At 26.3% G+C, this 22,832-nt stretch overlaps 1 protein-coding gene across 1 annotated transcript; it reads left to right on the top strand.

Annotated features, from left to right (window-relative positions):
• Positions 1-1,938: 1,938 nt before the first annotated feature.
• On the top strand, positions 1,939-3,754 carry OCT59_004599 (uncharacterized protein; the record flags this gene model as incomplete). Its single annotated transcript, XM_066148390.1, has 6 exons — positions 1,939-2,022; positions 2,092-2,227; positions 2,827-3,453; positions 3,517-3,546; positions 3,616-3,654; positions 3,729-3,754. The coding sequence occupies 6 exons, from the start codon at positions 1,939-1,941 to the stop codon at positions 3,752-3,754; spliced, it is 942 nt and encodes a 313-aa protein (XP_065996993.1).
• Between the last annotated feature and the right edge of the window lie 19,078 nt (positions 3,755-22,832).

Below are 22,832 nucleotides of genomic sequence, written 5' to 3'. Positions count from 1 at the left end.
GTTTAAGGAAGAAGGAAGTAATTTATGGTATGGGATTAAGGGAGAAGGAAGTATTTTATGATATGGGATTAAGGAGAAGGAAGTGATTTATGGTATGGGATTAAAGAAGAAGGAAGTGTTTTATGATATGGGATTAAGGGAGAAGGAAGTGATTTATGGTATGGGATTAAAGGAGAAGGAAGTGTTTTATGGTTTGGGATTTTGAAAGTTGTTGTGAATGAAGATGAAAATGCGATAAAAATCCGAGAATATTTATATTGTCGAATTGAGCGATCTAATGATAATTGCGATAATTAGTACGTAATAGTCTACTTCAGAATTGGTCACTATCTGCGATTAAAGTACGATTTTGAGATGATTTCTGATCGATCGTGATGATCAAACTTAAGTTTTTGGTGGTTCGAAGTAGACTAGTTATTGATTTGCCATAATCAGATATTTCCGATAATTAATTTTATTTGATTAATTGATTTTTAATTATTGTTCTATTAGGAACGGCAAATAAATAAATTGATTAGATTATCATATACAGCATCTCTCTTAAGCAAATATTGAAATTGCAGGCAAATTCACCTATTACTTAATCTTGTATATATGCTATATATGCAAACTTTTACTAATAAACCCTTATTTTTTTATTTTTGTAGATAAATACATTATTTTTTTATTTTTTAATAGTTTAATATCTTTGAATGCATATTTTTTACATCAATGAAATTAAATTTCGTATTATTCTTTAAAAATTCAAATGTGACACAAATGTTAAAAATTTACTTATTCTATAAGATTTAGGTCAATTTTGACTTTTATGGGTAGTATGTAAAAAATATGATCTGCACCCTGAAATTTTTGTGACGCATAAAGGGCAGACAAAATTAGCTGGCCGAGAAAATACAGGTTTCGGTCACAAATTTTGTTTAGTTTGATTGGACCTTCTGTAAAAACTCCGTAAAAATGAGCCTTTCCGGATCCATACACCGGAAAATGTAAATATCTTCCGGAAATATGAGCCTTTTACGGAAAAAAGATGGAATATAAGAAATGGATCGACATTTTTTACAGGAGGACCCACCGTAACACCGTTTCGTTTTGTAGTGACACGGGTTAGTGATCTGATAATCTTTTTTTATTGCATAAATTACATGTTATTTTTCGTGTAACATTTAATGCGGGTAATAAATATTAATAACTTTTATGGTTACAGCAAAATAAGAAATATATGGAAAATTTTGATTGTCGGGATTGTCGGATACTTGGGCTACTCGGCTAGACGAGTTATTAGAAAAGATAAATAACACGTGACACACATATATTTGTATGAATATAATAAATCGCGTAGTATAAACTATAAAGTATAATAGAGTATAATTGTTTCCATGTTACCAAATGTAAAATTTTATTGTTGCCGCTTGCGCTACAACTTGCTTTGTGTCTTTGGTTGAAAATATTTTTTTTTCAACATCTATTATTTATCATATCCACGAGTTAATGACGTATTTTTATGCATTCCTTATTAAATTGCACTAATCAGCTTTCGAATAATTTTTTTAATTAAAATGGAATTCACGAGGACCCAGAAATATATATATAGGGGTCAGGTGATGAAAAAAAATTTTTACTATGAGCTGTACGCATTTTTTCAGGGCCGGAATTATGATAAAGCCAGTCGGTTACTATATTAAGAAATAAAATTCTGACTGGAACTATCAAAAATTATCTAAAAAAGGAAAGATTTTCATGATTTTCTAGTTCAAAATACGCAAACTCAAACATATATTTTTCTGGGTCCTAATTCACGACCAAAACTTAATACGAAACAAACACACAAATGATCAGCAATCATGTGACATAACCAATCAAAATTCATAATAGAATCGGACGCGTTAGTAAAAATTTTTATTATAAGTATTATATTTTTACTTAGAAAATAATAATAAAATGGATATTTCAAACCAAAATTTAGATACAACTAAACCTGATGTTAAAAGTTTATGGATAGATCGCAGAGATGGTGAATATCAGGTAAAAATATTATAACATAATAAACAATATAAATTTTTATTAAAAATTTTTAACTATTTATTTTGATAGGTCCACGCTACAATTTTTTCAACTGATGCAACTACTGAATCAGATGAAACTATTTCCTTTCTTAAAAAAGTAAATATTATGGATTTAGAAAAAAGAAAAGAAGTATACGGAGTATGTGGAGAGTGTAATGAACCAGGTACAGGATGGCGTTGGTGTCAACCTTGTAATGCTAAAAGATTTAAGGAAAATTTTAAAAATTGGACTAGTGGAAATAAAAATATTGATGAATTGATACAACAATCACAACTTAATGCTTTTTTTTGCACAAAATGTCTTGAATGGATACCTTTTGAAAAATTTGAAAATGTTACTTATCTTACCAGAGGAGGTTTTAGTAAAATTTATTCGGCTGACCGGCTTGAAGGAAATGCTGAATATTGGGATATAGAAAATCAAAAATGGGTCCATGAATCGAATGTAAAAGTTGCATTAAAAAGGTTAGATAATTCATCTAATATAAGTGATGATTTTATAAATGAGGTAATTAAAATAAATCTTGCTTATTAATATTTGTTATTAATAAAATTTCTCTTTTTAATGATTTTTAGATTAAATATTATATTTCAAGCCATTTTCATGCTAGTAATACTGTTATGTGTTTTGGAATAACTCGAGACCCAAATACTAAAGATTATATGATGGTTTTACAATATTTTGGGGGAGGAAATTTGAGAAAGTCTTTAGTGGAAGGTTTAAAATTTAGAACTAAAATGAAATATTTATTTTGTATTATAGATGGACTTTCAGGTATTCATGATGCTGGAAATATTCATAAAGATTTTCATTCGGGCAATATATTATATAATAATCATGATGATATACTATCAATTAGTGATTTGGGAATGTGTAAACCAGTAAATGATAATGAACAAAAAGGAATTTATGGAGTAATGCCTTATATGACACCTGAAGTTTTTCGTGGATATCAATATACAAAAGCAGCAGATATTTACTCATTTGGAATAATAATGAATGAACTTATGTCAGAAGAAATTCCTTATAATGATATTCCTCATAATCATTGCTTGGTTGTTAAAATATGTAAAGGATTTAGACCAAAAATTTCTGAAGATACACCAAAATTAATTGTAGATTTGATTATTAAATGTTGGGATGCTAAAGCAGAAAATAGACCAACTGCTAAAGAATTATGCCAAACAATTGTTAAATATGGAACAGAAACGGATGATGAAAATAGTGAATTTAGTTATCAAATAAAAGAATGTGAAAAAATTAAAGAGAATAAATTAAAAAACAGAACAAATGAAAATAAATCTAAAGATCTTCAAACACATCCACAAGCAATTTATACTAGCAGACTTTTAAATTTTGAAAATCTTCCTGAACCAGTTAATTCAACCGGTTAATATATGTTTAAAAAATTAATATGAAAATATAATTTATTGATTTTTATTTTTTTAATAGAAACTATTTCATCATCATCATCAAATCCAAGTAAGTATATATTTGCATTATTAAAGATTATTGTGATTATTATAATAATGTTTATTTTCATTTTATTAGTAGTTTCTGAATGTTTGGATTGTGAATTAAATGAATCAGGTAAGACATCTGTTTTTTTAAATATATGAAATTATTAATTTAATTTAATTATTATTTTTATTTTTTTAAAATAGATCTCAATCAAGACAATGTTGAATAAATTTAAAGGAGAAAATTTATTATTGCCCATAGCGATGCATCAGTTGCATCACCTCTGGGCAAAATTACGTAATGCCAATAGAGGAGCGTCACGGGTGACAAAAGGTAACGATGACATCGCACGTGTGATGAATAAATTATTTCAATTTTAAATTAGTATATTATTATTCAAAAAATTTTAGTAGTTTCTTTTTATTATATATTATTCCATTTTCTTACATAAATTCTTTTTGATTTCAGTACTTATATTATTATATTAATTTAGTAAATTTCTTTATAAATTTTTTATTTTTATTATACAATGTGGCGACGTGACTTTATTTGATCAAAGAAAATAAAATTTAAGCTATAAAATAAATACATCATCATGTTGTATACTATTTTATTCTCTAAAACTTTTTATTTGTCTATATTATTTTAATTTTCTTTGACCAAAATTTTTAAATTTTAAATTCGTATTGTATATACTTAACAGTAATTGTGCGACAAATTTGACAGATTGGCATGATTTAAATGATTGATTATTGGCGAGATAGAAAATTACGTGACTCCAAAACTTTAGAACAGTCGATACTTTATACAAAAAAAAAAATATCTCGATCTTTAATTTCCTATTATTTTTTTTCAGCTAAATCAAGTTTTACCGGAATATGAGATTTTATTACCACCACTTTTCTTCGCATTTTCGTGATAGTAACAAAATAATTTATAATTTGGAGTGTAAACATAATGTAGAACGAAAATATATGCATATTTAAGGTGTATACTTTATTTAGAATAAACAATAACAATATATAGCAACAAATGTGTATAATAAATTCTAATAAACAACTAATGAATAAAGAAATAAAATCATAAAATAAATGAAAAATATTGCTGCCCTTCACCGGAGACTAAAAAACAAAACTAAGAATCTCCTTCGATCTCCCTTCTATATATACTACTTCTTCGATTCGTGTAAGCCTTGGTATAAGCTATACTTTGTATGTTCTTACAAAAATTACCGTATTTTGCGGGCCACAGTACTCCCCCTGTGCACAGTACCCTACAAAAAAGAACTCCCATTTTCTACCGATTTTATTATTTAAAATAATTTAATAAATACCTAGGTATTACTCATGATAAATACCCAATTATTATATAAGTTTTATACATATCTAATAATAAAAACTCACGCAATGGTGGGGGGTATAAGGCCAAAACCTCTGAAATCTGTATCATACCCGAGGTACTGTGGCCCCCGTTATACGGTAAGTTATACTAAATTATACGAGGTATATAACTTACACTTCGCATTGTAATATTTAGTATTAATTGAAGGAAATTTCTAAAGGCAAAAAGTGAAATTTTGACTGTTTTGAAAAATATTATTGAAAAAATGGTAAAATAGGATAAATTTTATTTTTCACATTAGTATTTGGTTTTATAAATAATATAATATGAACTTAATGTCGGAAATTTTTATTTGCATATTTTTGCAAGATTTTTTCAATATTAGGCGTCAATTATGCGTACTACTCATATAAAAAGTCTCTGCGTACAGCTCATAATAAATTTTTTGCCACCTGACCTCTATATATATATTTCTTGGTCCTATTTTAATATTCTTTTTTTTAAAAATTTACTATGTTCATAAATATTATTATTTTGACCAATTTCTTTTATTAATTAAAATTTTGTAATTTTTAACGTTATTGAAAAGTAAATAATTATTGGCTCAGTAATATTTTTTTCAGTCGATACTAAAAATTTAAACTACAATATTTACTTAAAAATATCACAATATTTTAACTGAATAATTGTACCAAATTATTAGTTGAACGATAAAACAAAATCAAAGCTAATTTGATTTGATTTATACTATCAATTTGATATTTATGATGTTTTTTTTTGCAGTCGGTATAATAAAGACTTTATATATTGTACATAGTTTTGTATTTCTAATATGTATAATATGTTAAATCTAGTGAACTTAATAGACTGAAAAATTCGTGATGATCAAAACTCCAATTGGTTGATCAATGACATGTGGACGGTGGACGCGGTGCTTGGAGAATTAGGTCAATGATCAGGCATGATTGGCTCGATCAAATTCACTAATTAAATCATTTAACATCTATGGGTGCATTCACATCTCAATCCGATCAATATTCACAAATTAAAAATTCGATTGAATTGGATTAAGATCCAATGGATGATATTCAATCGATATACCCACGATTCTTCTTCATTGTTGTTGTAGCTTTAACAATAATAATATAAAAATCCATAATCAAATCTAATTACGGATTGGATTATATGAGAATCTAATCCAATCCAAAAGGATCTGGCAAATCCAATTTGCGAATACACTCTATCCATTATGCTTATTTTCTTTTCTTCGTGATAATTCTTTTCAAGGGAATTGAACTCCATTACAAGTCTGGGAAACTCATGAGCGTATGTATTTTCTTTTATGGTTTTATTAAAAAATAATACCTGACATGAGTCAATACACAAGTGCAGACCATTTACATTAGGTTACTGATTTTTTTGTTAAAAATAACTACGTCTAGTAAAAATTCTAGTTTGATAACACAAAAAGATCAAAATAATTGGCGTTAATATTTTATTCTGGAATTGAAAATAAAATAGTAGAACGCGAAATTGATAAGTTGTTGATAAATATTCATGATGAGATTAAAAATTTTTCGGTCGTACGAAGAAGACATTAACTTATTGATCAATATTATCATACAAGTATTAGCAAAATATTATTGGTTTTACTTGTTCTTGCGTTTTATATTATTATGTTTCTAGATTGATCAAAATACATATCATTTATTTTTTCGCATGTTAATAAAAAATTATTAATTGATAAGACTTGACTCTAATAAAAATTTGCCATATTCAAAAGGTAGCATATTGAAAATATTTTTTATTTTCTGGTTTGTAATTAATTATCATCTACTTTTGTGTAATACTGTAATAATATAATAAATAAATTAAATTAGTTAACAATTAATAAATTTTTGTTCTTTAGTTAAATTCAAATAGTAGTCGTTTTAAACCAATTAATCATCATGGAAAGAATTATTTAATTCGTATATAATAATTATAGATAAAAAGAGAGATAAACAAAACATTAATGAAATGAGAATTTATACCAAAAAAAAATAGTAAATTTACTCTGATTGTGCCATAGGCTATAGAATATACTGTAGATATTGGAATACTATACTAGTAATGATCGATGTGAGCGATGTTTAACCTCAACTTTGATAATAAAAATATGTTCTTTAATGACTAAGCACATCACATGATAATTGATGATAAGTCACATCTTAAGTTCTGGGCGAATAAAAGGCAAGGCGACTCACATATGTCGGGGTTGGAATTTAACTTATTAAGGCTTAGTTTAGACTTGTATTTGTAATAGTTAATTCCCTGTTTTTGTCTATATTATAAAAAATAAAAATAAAAATAAATCATCGTAATTATTATAATTCTAATATCTCCTGTTTAATTTAAATCAGTGATGATGTCATCAAGCTAATAAGAATTTGAAAAAAATTGTAAAAGAACGTTATAATAAGTATTGTTTATGTAAAGGATGGGTGCAATTCAAGACATTTTTTAAAATTTGTCCAACATTATAAGGGATTTGAATTATTATAAAGAAATTTGGAAAATGAGTGCAATTTAAAAATCCATTAAATTCCAAATATTTACATGATATGTGGAATCAGGGTAACAAGGTAATAATTGTCAACTTAATTATAAAATTAAAAAATTTTGACCTTTTTTTAATAATTACTTGTTTCATAATGTTAATAAGCATTTTATTCTCATTGTATTAAGACCGTAAAAGAGTATGAAAGAGCATGATATTATTTTAATCTTAATAAAATCAACAAAATGTTTTAGTCTGGTAAATCATTATTTTATGGAAAATCAAGGGTTATCAAAGCTTATTATTACAGTAAATAATGCTTGCAAGTTCCACAGTTACTACCTCTTCTATGATTAATGTTCCTTTTATTAGAACAGGTTAACACGCAAACATCTTGCTCCATAAATATTTTAAAATATAGTTTTAAAATTAGGAAATCAAGAAGCCTTACCTAAATTGGTAGATAAATAAAATATTGTTTACCTAAAACATTACATTTTTTAAACATGAAAGATATTCAGCTAATAAAATATATAATTTTATCTTCGAAAGATTATAAAATTGTTACAATTTTTGCGTGATTTTGCAAATTTAATGATGTAAATTTTGCTTAAATTTTACGTACAGTACAATAACATATTTAATAATCTTTGATATTTGAATTTATTTAAATTCTCTCATAAATTCTTTTGATTTGGATAAACACAAAACCGATTTTAATTTATTAAAAAATAACTCCTCTTATATAGTAAATCATGATTAAATTCTGCAATTTATTATTATTAATTCAAATTCATTTATGGTCAAATTTCAAATAATAGCTAACATACTGTACGTCCCTGCCTTTATTAAAATAAAAGTTCTCTTCTTAAAACATTAATTAGGCATAAATTGAATTTTTTTTATTATGAACCTAATTGATTAACGATTAATTATAAAGATTCTTACGAAAGAAATAAAGTAGCGTGAAATTTAATCAGTACAATCAACTAATAACATAATAAATGAAGTTAGTTCCCGTGTCACCTGTATTTTTTTTGGTTTAAATAACTCCTGGGTAGAAAGATTGACTTGAAAGGTACTTTAGAGTTAATAATTTACTATCGCTATTTTATCCCTTTTTGTTACTAATTTACCGTTAATTTTATAACTGATTTTACGAGACGTCGAGACCTTGACCGAATTGTATGGTCAAAACGGTCCAAAATTTTAAAGCATACGAGAAAAATTTAAGCATTATCAGACGGTAAAAGTTAAATTATAAATCTTTATTCTCTACACAAACAACAAAAACGGAAATGCAAGCAGCTTCATGACATTCAAAGCGAACATCCTTCCTTGTCGTCACTTAATGCGGCTGATCCAGATCTTGCCTATATTCACTGGTCATCCAAAAACTTTCTACTTTCAGGCACATGGACCTCTCACTGAAACATTATCGGATTTTATAAAGTAATACTAGCATAGAATTTATTTCATAATTTATATCTTCAGACATTCACTAAAATTATTTTTTATTCAATTTCATTTGCAGCTATATTCTTGTATTTTTACCGATTCTTTTATCTATTATATCACACAATTATTCTGGGAGTCTTCCTTTTTATCGGTAGACAATACATAGTGTAACTTATCTTAACCCTATAAAAACGAAATGTGTTAAATTTGTTTTATATTTGTGCTCATGTGTAATAAATGTCTATAAAGGCACCATTTTATTTTATTTTTGTTTTTTTGTAATAAGACATAAATCGGACAAAATGGTGCTTTTTTAGACATTTTTTACTCATGAGCACAAATATAAAACAAATTGAACACATTTCATTTTTATAGGGCTTCAGTTTCAAATTTTCTTTCTACTTCATGTACTGTACCTAATTTTATGGATACTTGACAGGTGTAGATTGAAATGAAATTGTGTACTATTTTAGCTATAAAATAAAATAAATGAATATGAAGCTTTAAGATTTTATTTATCTACTCTCTATGTTTATTCAAATAGAAAAGAGAATTTGAATTAAATCTTCCATAAATCATCAGCGAAAGCTGCAAAGCTAAAATTATGTATATTTACTATATCTACAGTATATAAAATTTTAAAATACAATAAAAAGATACGTTCTATTTAACAAATCTTCAATATGAAATTTTCAAAAAAAAAATAAAATTTTCGTTTATACTGTACTGCTATTTATTATATAAATTATTGTCATGCTAAAAAGTTTTTTAAAAAAAGATCAAAAAAAGTAAAAGTTTGCATCTATCTTTTTAAATTACTTTAAACCAATTCCAATTTAACTTATAGGGTGGATTGAATACAATAGATTTAAAAAAACTTCTTTAAAGCTTGGTCTTCGTCCTTCATGTTTTCAATAGAAATATAGAATTTTATTTGTCAATAATTTTTAAAACTACATGGCTGTCACTAATAAAAATAATATAAGGTGTTAAACTGCTTACATTCTTTTGAGTTAAATTGCCGATGGCCAAAATCTTTATTTGAATAAACTTAAAGTATGACTGACGCCTGACGGAGTTTTGAAAAATATTGAAAATATCATGAACGATGGTTTAATTGCGTAATCACATATACAGTATATATATTTTATTTATTTTATTCTAGAGTAGTTACGTTGAAATACATTTAAGATACATTTCACGAATAAAGTACTCATGTCATTTTGAAGGCATGTGACGACTGTGACGTCAGTGTCCGTGTCGATCACGTGATGAATAAGGTGATCCCCGCAGAAGAGGGGTATTGTATGCCTTGATCGATGCCCCTGCAATATTTATAATATACACCAATAAAAACAGTACGCGCCGATCATGTGACAAATTGCGGCATATATCTCTTAATTTTACTTTAATAGCATTATAAATTTACTAGTAAAACTATACATTTTACACAATATTTTTGTTATAATGAATAAATTTAATTGCCGATCAGATTATTGTGTTTCTTCTGTATATTTTAACTAGTCTTTTTTTGATAATTTTGTTGCCGATCTTGAAATCATTGCAACATAAAATAACGTTTCACCACTTTTTTTCTTTTCTTTCTTTAGTAATTTTTACATACGTTAATAACATATTTTTTATTTAAAAAATTATTTATTGAAATGGATGAAATTAAACTAAGTGATGACATAATTGAGCAAATAGAAGAGTTCGATCTCAATGATTTGACTGAAGAACAAGAATCGTTAATTGATAAACTAATAACAGACAAAGAATTAAAAGAATGTTATAAAGAAAATGGTTTATGTATATATTGCAAACAGCCTAAAACTCATTATCGTTATTGTCGATCATGTGAGTCTCAATATTTTAAACAAAATTTCAAAAATTGGACAAGCGGAAATCATGCCATTGATGATTTCATTCAAAAAGCACAATTAAAAGCTAAACATACGAAACAAATCATAGAGTGGATTGAATATGATAAATTTGAAGATGTTAAATATTTAGCAAAAGGAGGATTTGGAACTACTTTTAAAGCAGTTTGGAAAGATGGTCCTTGGAAAACAAAATATAGAAATAATCAATGGGAAAGAGAAGGTGAAACAAAAGTCGCTTTAAAGTGCTTACATAATTCACAAGATATTACAGCAGATTTTTTAAAAGAAGTAAGATATTTTTTACTGATTTTAATATTATTAGCCTTTATAATTGTTAAACTAACTACAATTTTCTTTTAAGGTCGAATCAAATATTTTAGTAACTGATCCTGACAGTGGTTGGATAGTTCGTTGTTTTGGTATTACCAAAGATCCAAAAACAAGTAATTTTGTGATGGTGATGGAATTAATAGATGGTAGTTTAAGACAATATTTAAACAACAACTTTATTTCACTGGATTGGGAGCAAAAGTTGGTGAATTTGCAAGGTATTGCACGAGGTCTTAAAAATATTCATAATAAAGGATTAATTCATCATGATTTTCATTGTGGAAATATATTAAGCAATTTTGATGGATACATTTGTATTACTGATTTGGGATTATGTCAACCGGCAAATGTCAAATCCTCTCAAAATAGTAATAAAAAAATATATGGAGTATTACCTTATGTAGCTCCAGAAGTTTTAAGAGGAAAAGAATATACTCAAGAGAGTGATATTTATGGATTTGGAATCATTGCATATGAAATTTGTACAGGATTGCTTCTTTATCATGATATACCTCATGATGAGTTCTTAGCTATAAAAATTTGTCATGGGTTGAGACCGAATTGTGATTATAAAATCCCTCAATTAATTATTGACATAATTAATCAATGTTGGGATGCAGACCCTTTAAAACGACCCAATGCAAATGAATTATATAAGTCAATATGGAAATTATATGAAGATATTATTAGCGACAATAAAGTGGATTCTGTAATTTATAAGCAAGTTGAAGAAGCAGATGAAACCAATAAGAAGTCATCTTTTTCAGTTCAATCACCAATATCATCTGCAAGTACACTCTCATATATGACACATCCTCAAGCAGTTTACACAAGTAGACTTTTAAATTTTAAAGATCTTCCAGAACCCATAAATGCTGACAATGATGATTTAGAATATTCAGGTAATTTTAAATTAAAATAATTATTTAAATTTATTTAAAGTAATAATTATTCTTTTATTTTACAGATTCTACAAGAATAGATCTTACTAAACTTGATATTAATTCTGAAGGTAATTATTTAGTTTATTATACTTTATATAATGTATTAAACTAACATAATTATCATCAATTCCGTTTAATTATATTGAAATAGACAAGTGAAAGCGGCAAAATGAAAATTTTTATCTCTAGAAGATTGAATAATGATCCAGACATGATAAGGGATTTGATCAAGCAGTAAGTAATTTAATCAAATCATGTTCTATTGATAAATTATTCTTGGATGGAAGTATAGTAATAAGAGGCTGCATTTACATAATCCTTTAGCAGTTGTATTTTTTTTTTATTCATTAATAAATTTACAATATTTTAAATATGAAATTTACTTCAAATTATTGTTGGCTAAGGCCAGTTATTTAATATGTTGTACAGTAAATGAATTGTGTAGTATTAGGGAGGTGAATGGTTTTAACTGTGTTATTATAAGTAAATATATAAAATAATTTTCTTCTATAAATAATATCAAACTAGCTTTAATTTTATTTATTAGTTAACTTTTAACTTTTGAAAATTTTAATTAGGCGCAATTGTAATATTGATTAACTTTATCTAAATTGATAAATAAATAGAGTAAATTATTGTTTAACTAATACATTTTTTTTCTTTTTGCATTTCTTAAACTTGAAAGATATAATATGTACGTTCAGCTAATAAATTTATAATTTTTTATTTTCAAAAGATCGATATTGAAAAATAAAATTATTACGATTTTATTATGCACCCATTTAATTATGTAAATGGTTAATTAATACAGCTTAAAAAATAGTATATTCAAGCAACAATATATTAAAATAATAAATTTTATCATTAAAAAAATTCTGTATTTATATTAGCCCTGTTCATTTCCGGTCGGTCGCATTTTTCGGTCAGATTTAAGTTAATTTTGATTGTTGATTGGGCTGATCAGTTTGTACAACGCAACCATTTTCTGAACTTTTAGCCCATTTCTGTTTACGTGACATTTAAGAAAAAAATATATATCAATATAATGAGTTCAAACTAAATTTCAATCTATAAAAGCAGTTCAATTTGCGATCGAAAATAAAAAAATTTTATTGGATAATTTTTGTACAACAAAATCCGACCGAAAATGCAACCGACCGGAAATGAACAGGGCTATTATGTCTTTTGCGACTATGCTGCTAATATTCACGTGCAAGAGTTTTTAATGTTCTCACTTATTTTTTATTAGAGTATTTCGCTGGAGGTAAAATTCACCACCCCTATAAAAAAAAACTCAATAGTAAACATATTCTTTTAAAAGAATAATATATTAAATAAATTTAATTGAATACTAACTGTGAAAAAAATTGGAAATTTTAGATAATAAAATTTTTTTTTTAGGAGAAAAAATTTACAAAAAACAAAAATTTCATTTTTCCTCTAAACAATTAACATTTTTAACTTCAAAAATCTTCTTTTAACATAAATTTGTATATAAGGCCACACACAAATTCGATTTTTCAGTTCACATAACATTGAAATTTAAAATCAACCAGAGATCCAGGATTTATGTCCTATTCATAAGAAATTTTTACAAAAGATTTGGTTTACTTGTTGAAAAAGAAGCAAAAATGAAAGAATTTTATGGAGATGGATCGATTTTACATTTATCGACTAATTAATGGGAAGCAGATTTTGAAGTGAAATCTAGGCCATCAAAAACATTAGGCGACACAAAGTGGTAAAAATGGTTTCATAGTCCGGCCGGGTCAGTTCGTTAAGTTAAAAAAAATTTTTTTTTTTTATAATATTACTATGCCGGGTGAGAATTTTTTAAAAATTGAAAAAAAATTTCGCATATAAAATTTTTGAAAAAAAAAATTAAAAGCCGGGTTGCCGGGTTATTGATGAAATTTTTATATTATGAAAACCATAAAATCGAGTTTGTATGGCCTTAGTCTGTGAAAAAGTTTCACACAATGCATCACTTAAAGAAGCTTGATATGCTAGTAAAAGGAGAAGAAAGGAAATTTGTAAACATTAAGTGAAAAAAAAGTCAACTAATTAAAAGAATTATAAACAGTGTTTTTTACTGTTATATTTATTTTTGTGAAACAAAACACGAATAATAAACATTAAATAATAAAAAATATTATACATTCTGTAGTCATGTGATGAATTTTTAAAACACTAAAAGATTTGTTGGTTGCCGATCGTACTAAAATAGGAAAGCTTGATTTGAAATGTATTTATATAATCAGCAAATCAATACCAAAGATGGGGGATCAGCATCTTAAAATGGAAATCACTCAAAAACTAATCTTATGTTAACGTTAAGTTAACGTTAACCTATCATGACATGTCAATCATTTCAAGTCATAACAATAACGTGACGCGCCACCCACCCACCCATAGGGTGATATTGCACTTATATAGAATGATCTTTCTTGCTTAATAATTATGGGATAAAATTTTTAGCAAATCATGTGAAAACTGAATAATTTTTTTGTTAGCCAAAAATGATCAACAACCGGATGACAAATTTTAATATTATGTAAATAAACAATTTGTTTGTATTATTACTTATTTAAATATAGATACATTTTTTTTTATTTTGAACAAAAAAATAAACAATAATCAAATGGTAAATTTTCATTATCGTCGTCATTACATTATCGTTATAATTAAAGTTGCCTGCCGAAATTAGGGAGTTTCGGCATGTCAAAATTGTCAAAACTATTTTGACATGTCAAAATTGTCGAAACCTAAAAATATTACATTTCACGTAATAACTCGGCGTCCAATGATCGTAGAAAGATGCACCATAGCTCGTTGGAATCGTCTCATAACGACGAGTCGAATGGTGGTTAGATCGTCTTTCTACGATCACTGGATGCCGAGATATTAAGCGAAACGTCAAAAATCGGCATTTTGTATTTTGTGATACTGCGCCATTTGACGTTTCACTTAATAACTCGGCATCCAATGATCGTAGAAAGATGCACCATAGCTCGTTGGAATCGTCTCATAACGACGAGTCGAATGGTGGTTAGATCGTCTTTCTACGATCACTGGATGCCGAGATATTAAGCGAAACGTCAAAAATCGGCATTTTGTATTTTGTGATACTGCGCCATTTGACGTTTCACTTAATAACTCGGCGTCCAATGATCGTAGAAAGATGCACCATAGCTCGTTGGAATCGTCTCATAACGACGAGTCGAATGGTGGTTAGATCGTCTTTCTACGATCACTGGATGCCGAGATAATAGACGAAACGTCAAACGACGCAGTAGCGCAAAATACAAAATGCCGATTTTGACGTTTCGCTCAATATCTCGGCATCCAGTGATCGTAGAAAGACGATCTAACCACCATTCGACTCGTCGTTATGAGACGATTCCAACGAGCTATGGTGCATCTTTCTACGATCATTGGATGCCGAGTTATTACGTGAAATGTAATATTTTTAGGTTTCGACAATTTTGACATGTCGAAACTATTTCGGCATTTCGGCATTTCTACAGGTTTTAGTTTCGACATTTCGACAATAGCCTGTAGAGTTTTGGCAGGCAACTTTAGTTATAATGCTATCATGAAAATTTTTTCAGGGTAGTAGTAATTCTAAAAATGATTAACAATCAGATAATAAAATTGTTGTTTTATTATAATGTTATCATAAAATTTTTTTTTTCTCAACAATTGGATGATAAAATTAAATAAATGTTATATCAAGTAATTTTTTATTTTGAAACAAAACAATAAACAACAACATAAATGGTAAAATTTCATTATCATTGTCTTATTATTATGATATTCAGTTATCATAATTTTCCAGAACTAAAAATGATCAGCAATCGGATAGTAGAATTGTTATATTACAATATAATCGTGAAAAATTTTTTTCCAGAGCCGTAATTCCAAAAATGATGATAGTAAATATTAAATAAATGCTTTATCAAGTAATAAACAATCTTTCTGTATTGTTATTTAAAGTTAATCACATATTCTGATATATATATTTTTTTATTTTTAAACCAAAAAATAAACAACAATCAAGATAATTAACCTTAAAATGATTAACAAGTGAAATAACTAAGCCAAAAATGATTAACAAGCAAAATAAACCGAAAATGATCATTCTTTACCAAATGAGAAAAAAATTATGTTAATAGCTAGTTAAGAGTAATTTCTCATTTTTTTTTTATAGATATGTTAAATATAATCAAAAATTTTGCAAATAAAGTGAAAGTTATGGTTTGGCTAGAAAAGCCCGGCGAGCGAAGCGAGCCAAATGAAATTGCATCATCATAATAAATCACATGAATATTTAATACACAATCACATGATCTACCAGTAATTTTTCCACCAGTTAAAATTTAGAAATTCTCTTTAAATCTTAAAAACTATTTATCATAATTATGATACTGTATGGTAGTATAAACCAACTTAATTAAAAAAAAAGTCAGAATTATTACAGTTCTAATTATACTATGACTATAGCTCCCTGCCATGTTTAATGTTAACTTGTTTGTATATAAACTTTTTTTATTGGAAATTTTAAAAAGTGATCTCCGGAAAAGACAAATTTTCCTTTTTGGAAATTCGTGTAATTGAAAATTTCATTTTTTGCGAGAAACAAAGTATCTTTTTTGGATTTATGTGATGTAACCAACGAATAGAATTGATTGGTAGTGTTATGCGTATTAGCTGACCAAGTAAATATACACATAAAAAGTTTCACACAAAGAAATAATTTTAATGATTATTTTATCATTTATAATTATTAAGACTTAAAATCCCTTTACTTCTTCAAATATTTAGCAATTAAAGCTTATTTAAATTTATAACTATTCTAACAACTATCTTAAGAAGTCTATTATAGAATACTGAATCTGGATAACGCTATACTCATCATTAACGAAATTAACGAAAAATATTTATCATTTATTTCAAGCACTTCATATTTTTGATAATTATAATGTCAGATCTATTTGAAAAAAGTTTGGGAAAGTTGGTTAGTTAGTTGTATACAAGTATTAGATAAGTTTAATATAATTAAAAAAAAAATAAAACCCGTAAAAGAAATACTAATAAATCGCTTCCTTTCTCTTTTTTGATCGGTTCCTCAGTTTATTACATATAAAAAATATTTTTTGTTCGGGGAGTTGTTAAAGTTAGAGGGATATTTAGGGATCAACAATAATTTATAAACCATGATTCAGTTTATAACAAAAAATAGGGCACACGTATAAATAGGTCATTAAGGATCATAGTTCCAATTCGAATTTCTTTTAATTTGAATAATACAGAAATTTAACTATTAATAAAATAACTTTTAAGGAATAATTATCTGTTATAAATTTAAGTTTATGTTACTGCCCTTATTAAAATAAAAGTTCTCTTCTCATTAACTAAAACTACAAAATTAAAATATAGCTAGACTGGGCATGAATCCTTGTATTTTTTTTATTATTTAGGAATTCAATTATTCCAATTAATTAACAGTTAATTAATTATAAAAATTTCTCACGAAAGAAATTAAGTCACCAGCACATCGATCGGAGTTTATCATTTTCCGGTATGAATGAAGCTAGTTCTCACTAATATTTTTTTTTCTTATACCTTTTGTGATTTTTTAAATATGAATTTATAACATATTTCTCACCCATTATTTAATATGGGCGCAATTAAAGTTATCGATGATATAATAGAACAAATAAAAGATTTGTATATTATCGTTTAACAGAAGAATAATCGATAAACTAATATTTATTAAATGAAGAACTAAAAGAAAGTTACAGTATAGGTGATATGGTTTATGTGAAGAATTTAAGCGGCCTAATACTGGTTATTAGTGGTGTAAGCCATGTATTTCTAATCATTTTCAACAAATATTTAAAATTGAACAAGTAGAATATGAATAATTTGAATTTATTCTAAAAGCACAATTAAAAGCTAAAGTTGTGAGACAAGTCGTAGAGTGGATTGAATATGATAAATTTGAAATGATTGAATATTTAAAAAGGAGGATTTGAAATTACTTTTAAAGCAATAATTTGGAAAGTTACTCAGATTTATGATTGGAATTATTACAATAATAAATAGAAAAGATATGATGAAAGAAGGATTGCTTTAAATGCTTACATAATAGATATTTCTCATTTATTTAGTATTAATAGCTTTTATCAATGCCGAAATGCCTATAACTAATTATTATCTTTAAGTCGGGTTACATCTTTTGGCATGTGAATCTGATTTTATAATTCGTTATTTTGTATTACCAAAGATCGAAAAATAAATAATTTTTAACAGTAATGGAACTAAAGGATTATAATTTAAGATAACATTTAAATAATAATTTTGAGTCATTAAAAAGCTTACATATTATAAGCTATTTCATTTAGTCTTAAAGATATTCATACTCATATTTTTCAACCTTCACATTTTTTACATTATATCCATAGGTCCTGGATAATCTTCTTTGTCTTTTGTTGTTTCATTATAAAAATAATTGTTCTGGTTTGAATTTTATTATAAAAAGCTGCAAAAAGTAAGGAATGAGCTCTTACATGGCATTTTTATGTATAACTAGAATGGAAAATATTTTATTATTTATTTAATAATTAAATAATCAAATAAGAATGAGTTTTCTCCATAAAGTAGTATAGAGCTTGCCAGTTAACCTTTCCATGCATCTTATCTATCATTTATTTAATTGAGATACCAATCTTTCTTATCTTCACAAGTAGGGATGGCAACGGTCACGGTTATTAACCGGTCATGACCGGTTATGACCGTGACCGATATCGGTCAGTCAAAGGCTTCTGACCGACCATTTAACCGACCGGTTTGACTGACCGTTTGACTGACCGTTTAACTGACCGTTTAACCGATTATTTGGCCTTTTTTTTAATTATTTAGCCTTTTTTTACGAACTTAATCAATAAAAAAAGCTAAATAGCATTTTTTTTTGATTAAATTACACTTTCTTCTTTTTAACGAATTTTACAGCAAATTTCAAAATATACGGGACACTTGAGAAATTTGATTGTTGGGTTGTCGGGTAGCCGGGTTACTCAGCAGTAGGTTATTATATAATCTGATATACTACTATTCATTATACTCATCACGTGTTATTTATACTTTTCTAATAAACAACCTACTGCTGAGTAACCTGGCTACCCGATAACCTGACAATCAAATTTCTCAAGTGTCTCGTATATTTTGAAATTTGCTGTAATCAAGAAAAAAACGTTAAAAAGTGATCAGTTAAACGGTCGGTTAAACGGTCGGTTAAACAGTCAGAAAAACGGTCAGCCAAAACGGTCGGTCGGTCAAAGGCCCTTAACCGGTTATGACTGACCGATAACTGACCATGACCGACCGTTGCCATCCCTATTCACAAGTGAATCTAAATCTGTAATATTAAATGTTTAATCAATAAATAAATTTGCAATAACAATAAATTAATAATTAAATCAATACAAAGTTAACAAGATTCAAAGTTTTGGACCTTTAAATAGATGAGTTACACAATCCTGATGATTATAAATTCTTCTAATTCTATATATAGTAAAAATGCAAATATAAAGTCTAAGAAACAGTTGAAAATACATAAAGAAGATAATAAATGATATGCCATCTTATATCATTACTTAAAGTATATTATTTTTGAAAATAATACTAAATATTTTAATAGAAATAATAATAAATCTAAAGCAAAATAAAATCACAATATAAGCATAGATAATCTAAAAGTGCTATGAGTTTCGTGACCTATATATTATAAGATTTATTTTAAAGTCTTGTATAAAACAATATAATTATATAGAAAAAAAGTATATTTTTATAACAATTTACTGTCTTGCGAAATACTCGTAAACTTTTAATGCTAAAAAAAAATAAATATTTGCATGTTTCGTGATAAAAGAACTATAAAACTTATGCTAAAGCTTATATAAAGCAGAATGTTCATATGGAAAAAAAAATCGCATTTTGTCTTAATAAAGTATAAATCGAGTTACAAAAATCCAAGTGATCCCAAGTGATGTGGCTTGGATTATACAAACAGCGATTATGCGATTATCATTCTCAAAATTTAGTTTTTTTATTTTTACCTTGTCCTTTCACTTGCTAAAAAAAGTCAAAGAACGGATGATGAATGTGAAATATGTGAAATACAAGAATAACTGCAAAACAAATATTTATCATATATAGCGTAGGTCGCACATTACTATGAACTAACCTTTTTATTAATAAAAATTAACAAATGCCCTTTTATAGAATTTCTTTTATAAATTAAATCTCAAAACTGATAAAAATGAATATTGCAATCAAGATATTCAAATTTTTAAAGCTAAATTCAAGAATTTGCATCTTATTCATTTTTATATTGATTTTACACAAAAAAAAAAAAATTTTTTATAAAATGTATATACCTAAATACATGTTATATTCATTTGGTTGTGTCTTAAATTTAGAAATTAAGCCTGTACTTGTGCAACTAGCTCATGCACTCCAAAAAGTCAGAGATTCTTTTACATACTAAAGAATAATATTATTGATTTTACGATGACTTTAGTAGTTTAGCCACATTTTACAATTTTAATCTTTATAATCTTTACATTTTTGTATTATTTTTACAACAAAATTAGCATAAGATATTGTGGCTTCTCTACGTATTTTAGCTAAACTTCAAATTTTACAAATTAATATTTATACTCATTTTTCATTTAATATTAGTTTATTTTCCAGTTAATACCAACTGATTAATACCCAAAATATTTTAATTCATTGTCACTGAGTTATGAAATGACACAATTTAATTTTGTAAACATCTTCGTGAACCTTTTCCAAAATCATACAGTAAATATTGCATTACTTTCATGTGACCAATATTTATTCTAGTCACCGTATAGAGAAATTAATAAGAACGAAGTTTTTAAAGTTATTAAATAAAATCCGTTCTCTGTTTATTCATATAGAAAATTGAGAGAATTTAAATTTGGTAACATATAGTTCTAAAAAACTTGATAATCAATATAAATTTTTGAAAAAATAAAAAATTTCATTAACAGAACGTTAATACTGTTGAATGTCATATATTAAGAAATTCAAAAAAAGGTCAGGTTAAATAATCATTATTTATGAATTTAGTAAAAAATATATATATATTACAATAAATTAATGAATAAGACGACATTATAAATATCTGAAATTTAATGAATTTTTGCAAATCTAACGAACAAAAAGATCAAAAGAAGGAAAATTATATTTATTATTTCAAAGTTACTTTAAACAATTCCTAAATTTCCAAATTCTCTCTTGACTAAATATTTGATTTCTAGAATAGATTGAGTATGATAGATTTGAAAAATAATGACATTTTAATTTTTCATTTTTTATTTTTTATTTTTTTTTTGACAACTTTTTAATATATAATGCTTACTATATTTAGTTAAACATTTTATTTATTTTGTCATTACTTAAAATTTAATCTTACCTATTATGGAGAATTTATAAAAATCGTGTGTATTTTAACTATTCTTTTTTTGATAATTTTGTTGCCGATCTTGAAATCATTTCAACATAAAATAACTTTTTTTTTCATTTTTTTCCTTTTCCTTTATTATTTTTTAATAATTTTTACATACAAATTAATAACATATTTTTTGTTTAAAAATTATTTATTAAAATGGATGAAATTAAACTAAGTGATGATGTATTTGAGCAAATAAAAGATTTTGATCATTATTTCTTGACTGAAGAACAAAAATCGTTAATTGATAAATTAATAACAGACGAAAATTTAAAAGAATGTTATAAGCAATATGGTTTATGTAAAATTTGTAAGCAGCCTGAAACTTATTATTTTTATTGTCAGCCATGTAATATTAATAAGTTTCAATCAAATTTCAAAAATTGGACAAGTGGAAATCATGACGTTGATGAATTTATTCAAAAAGCACAATTAAATGCTAAAAAATATTATCAAATCATAGAATGGATTGAATATGATAAATTTGAAGATGTTGAATATTTAGCAAAAGGGGGATTTGGAACTACTTTTAAAGCAGTTTGGAAAGATGGTCCTTTTCTGGAATTAAATTATAAAAATAATCAATGGTTAAGAGATGGTAAAACGAAAGTTGCTTTAAAGTGCTTACATAACTCACAAGATATTACAGCAGATTTTTTAAAAGAAGTAAGATATTTTCTTATAAATCTTCATTATAAACGTTAAACTAACTATAACTATACTTTAGGTTGAATCAATGTTAGTATGTCAATCTGGAAGATATGGATGGGTAGTTAGTTGCTATGGTATTACCAAAGATCCGAAAACAAATAATTTTATGATGGTGATGAAATTAAAAGCTGGTAGTTTAAGACAACATTTAAATGACAACTTCATTTCACTGGGTTGGAAGCAAAAGATACATAGTTTACTAGGTCTTGCAAGTGGTCTTAAAGATATTCATAATAAAGGATTAATTCATCATGACTTTCATTGTGGGAATATATTAAGCAATTTTGATCGTGAAGCTTATATTACTGATTTGGGATTGTGTCAACCGGCAAATGTTAAATCCTCTCAAAATAGTAATAAAAAAATATATGGGGTATTACCTTATGTAGCTCCAGAAGTTTTAAGAGAAAAAGAATATACTCAAAAAAGTGATATTTATGGATATGGAATTATTGCATACGAAATTTGTACAGGTTTCCCTCCTTATTATGATATAGCTCATGATGGATTCTTAGCAATGAAAATTTGTAAGGGGTTGAGACCAAAATGTGATTATAAAA

The sequence above is a fragment of the Rhizophagus irregularis genome, chromosome 12 (assembly GCF_026210795.1).
Source record: "Rhizophagus irregularis chromosome 12, complete sequence".
NCBI classification, from domain to species: Eukaryota; Fungi; Glomeromycota; class Glomeromycetes; order Glomerales; family Glomeraceae; genus Rhizophagus; species Rhizophagus irregularis.
Note: the sequence above shows the minus strand (reverse complement) of the source record. Positions and strands in the feature narration are given on the sequence as shown.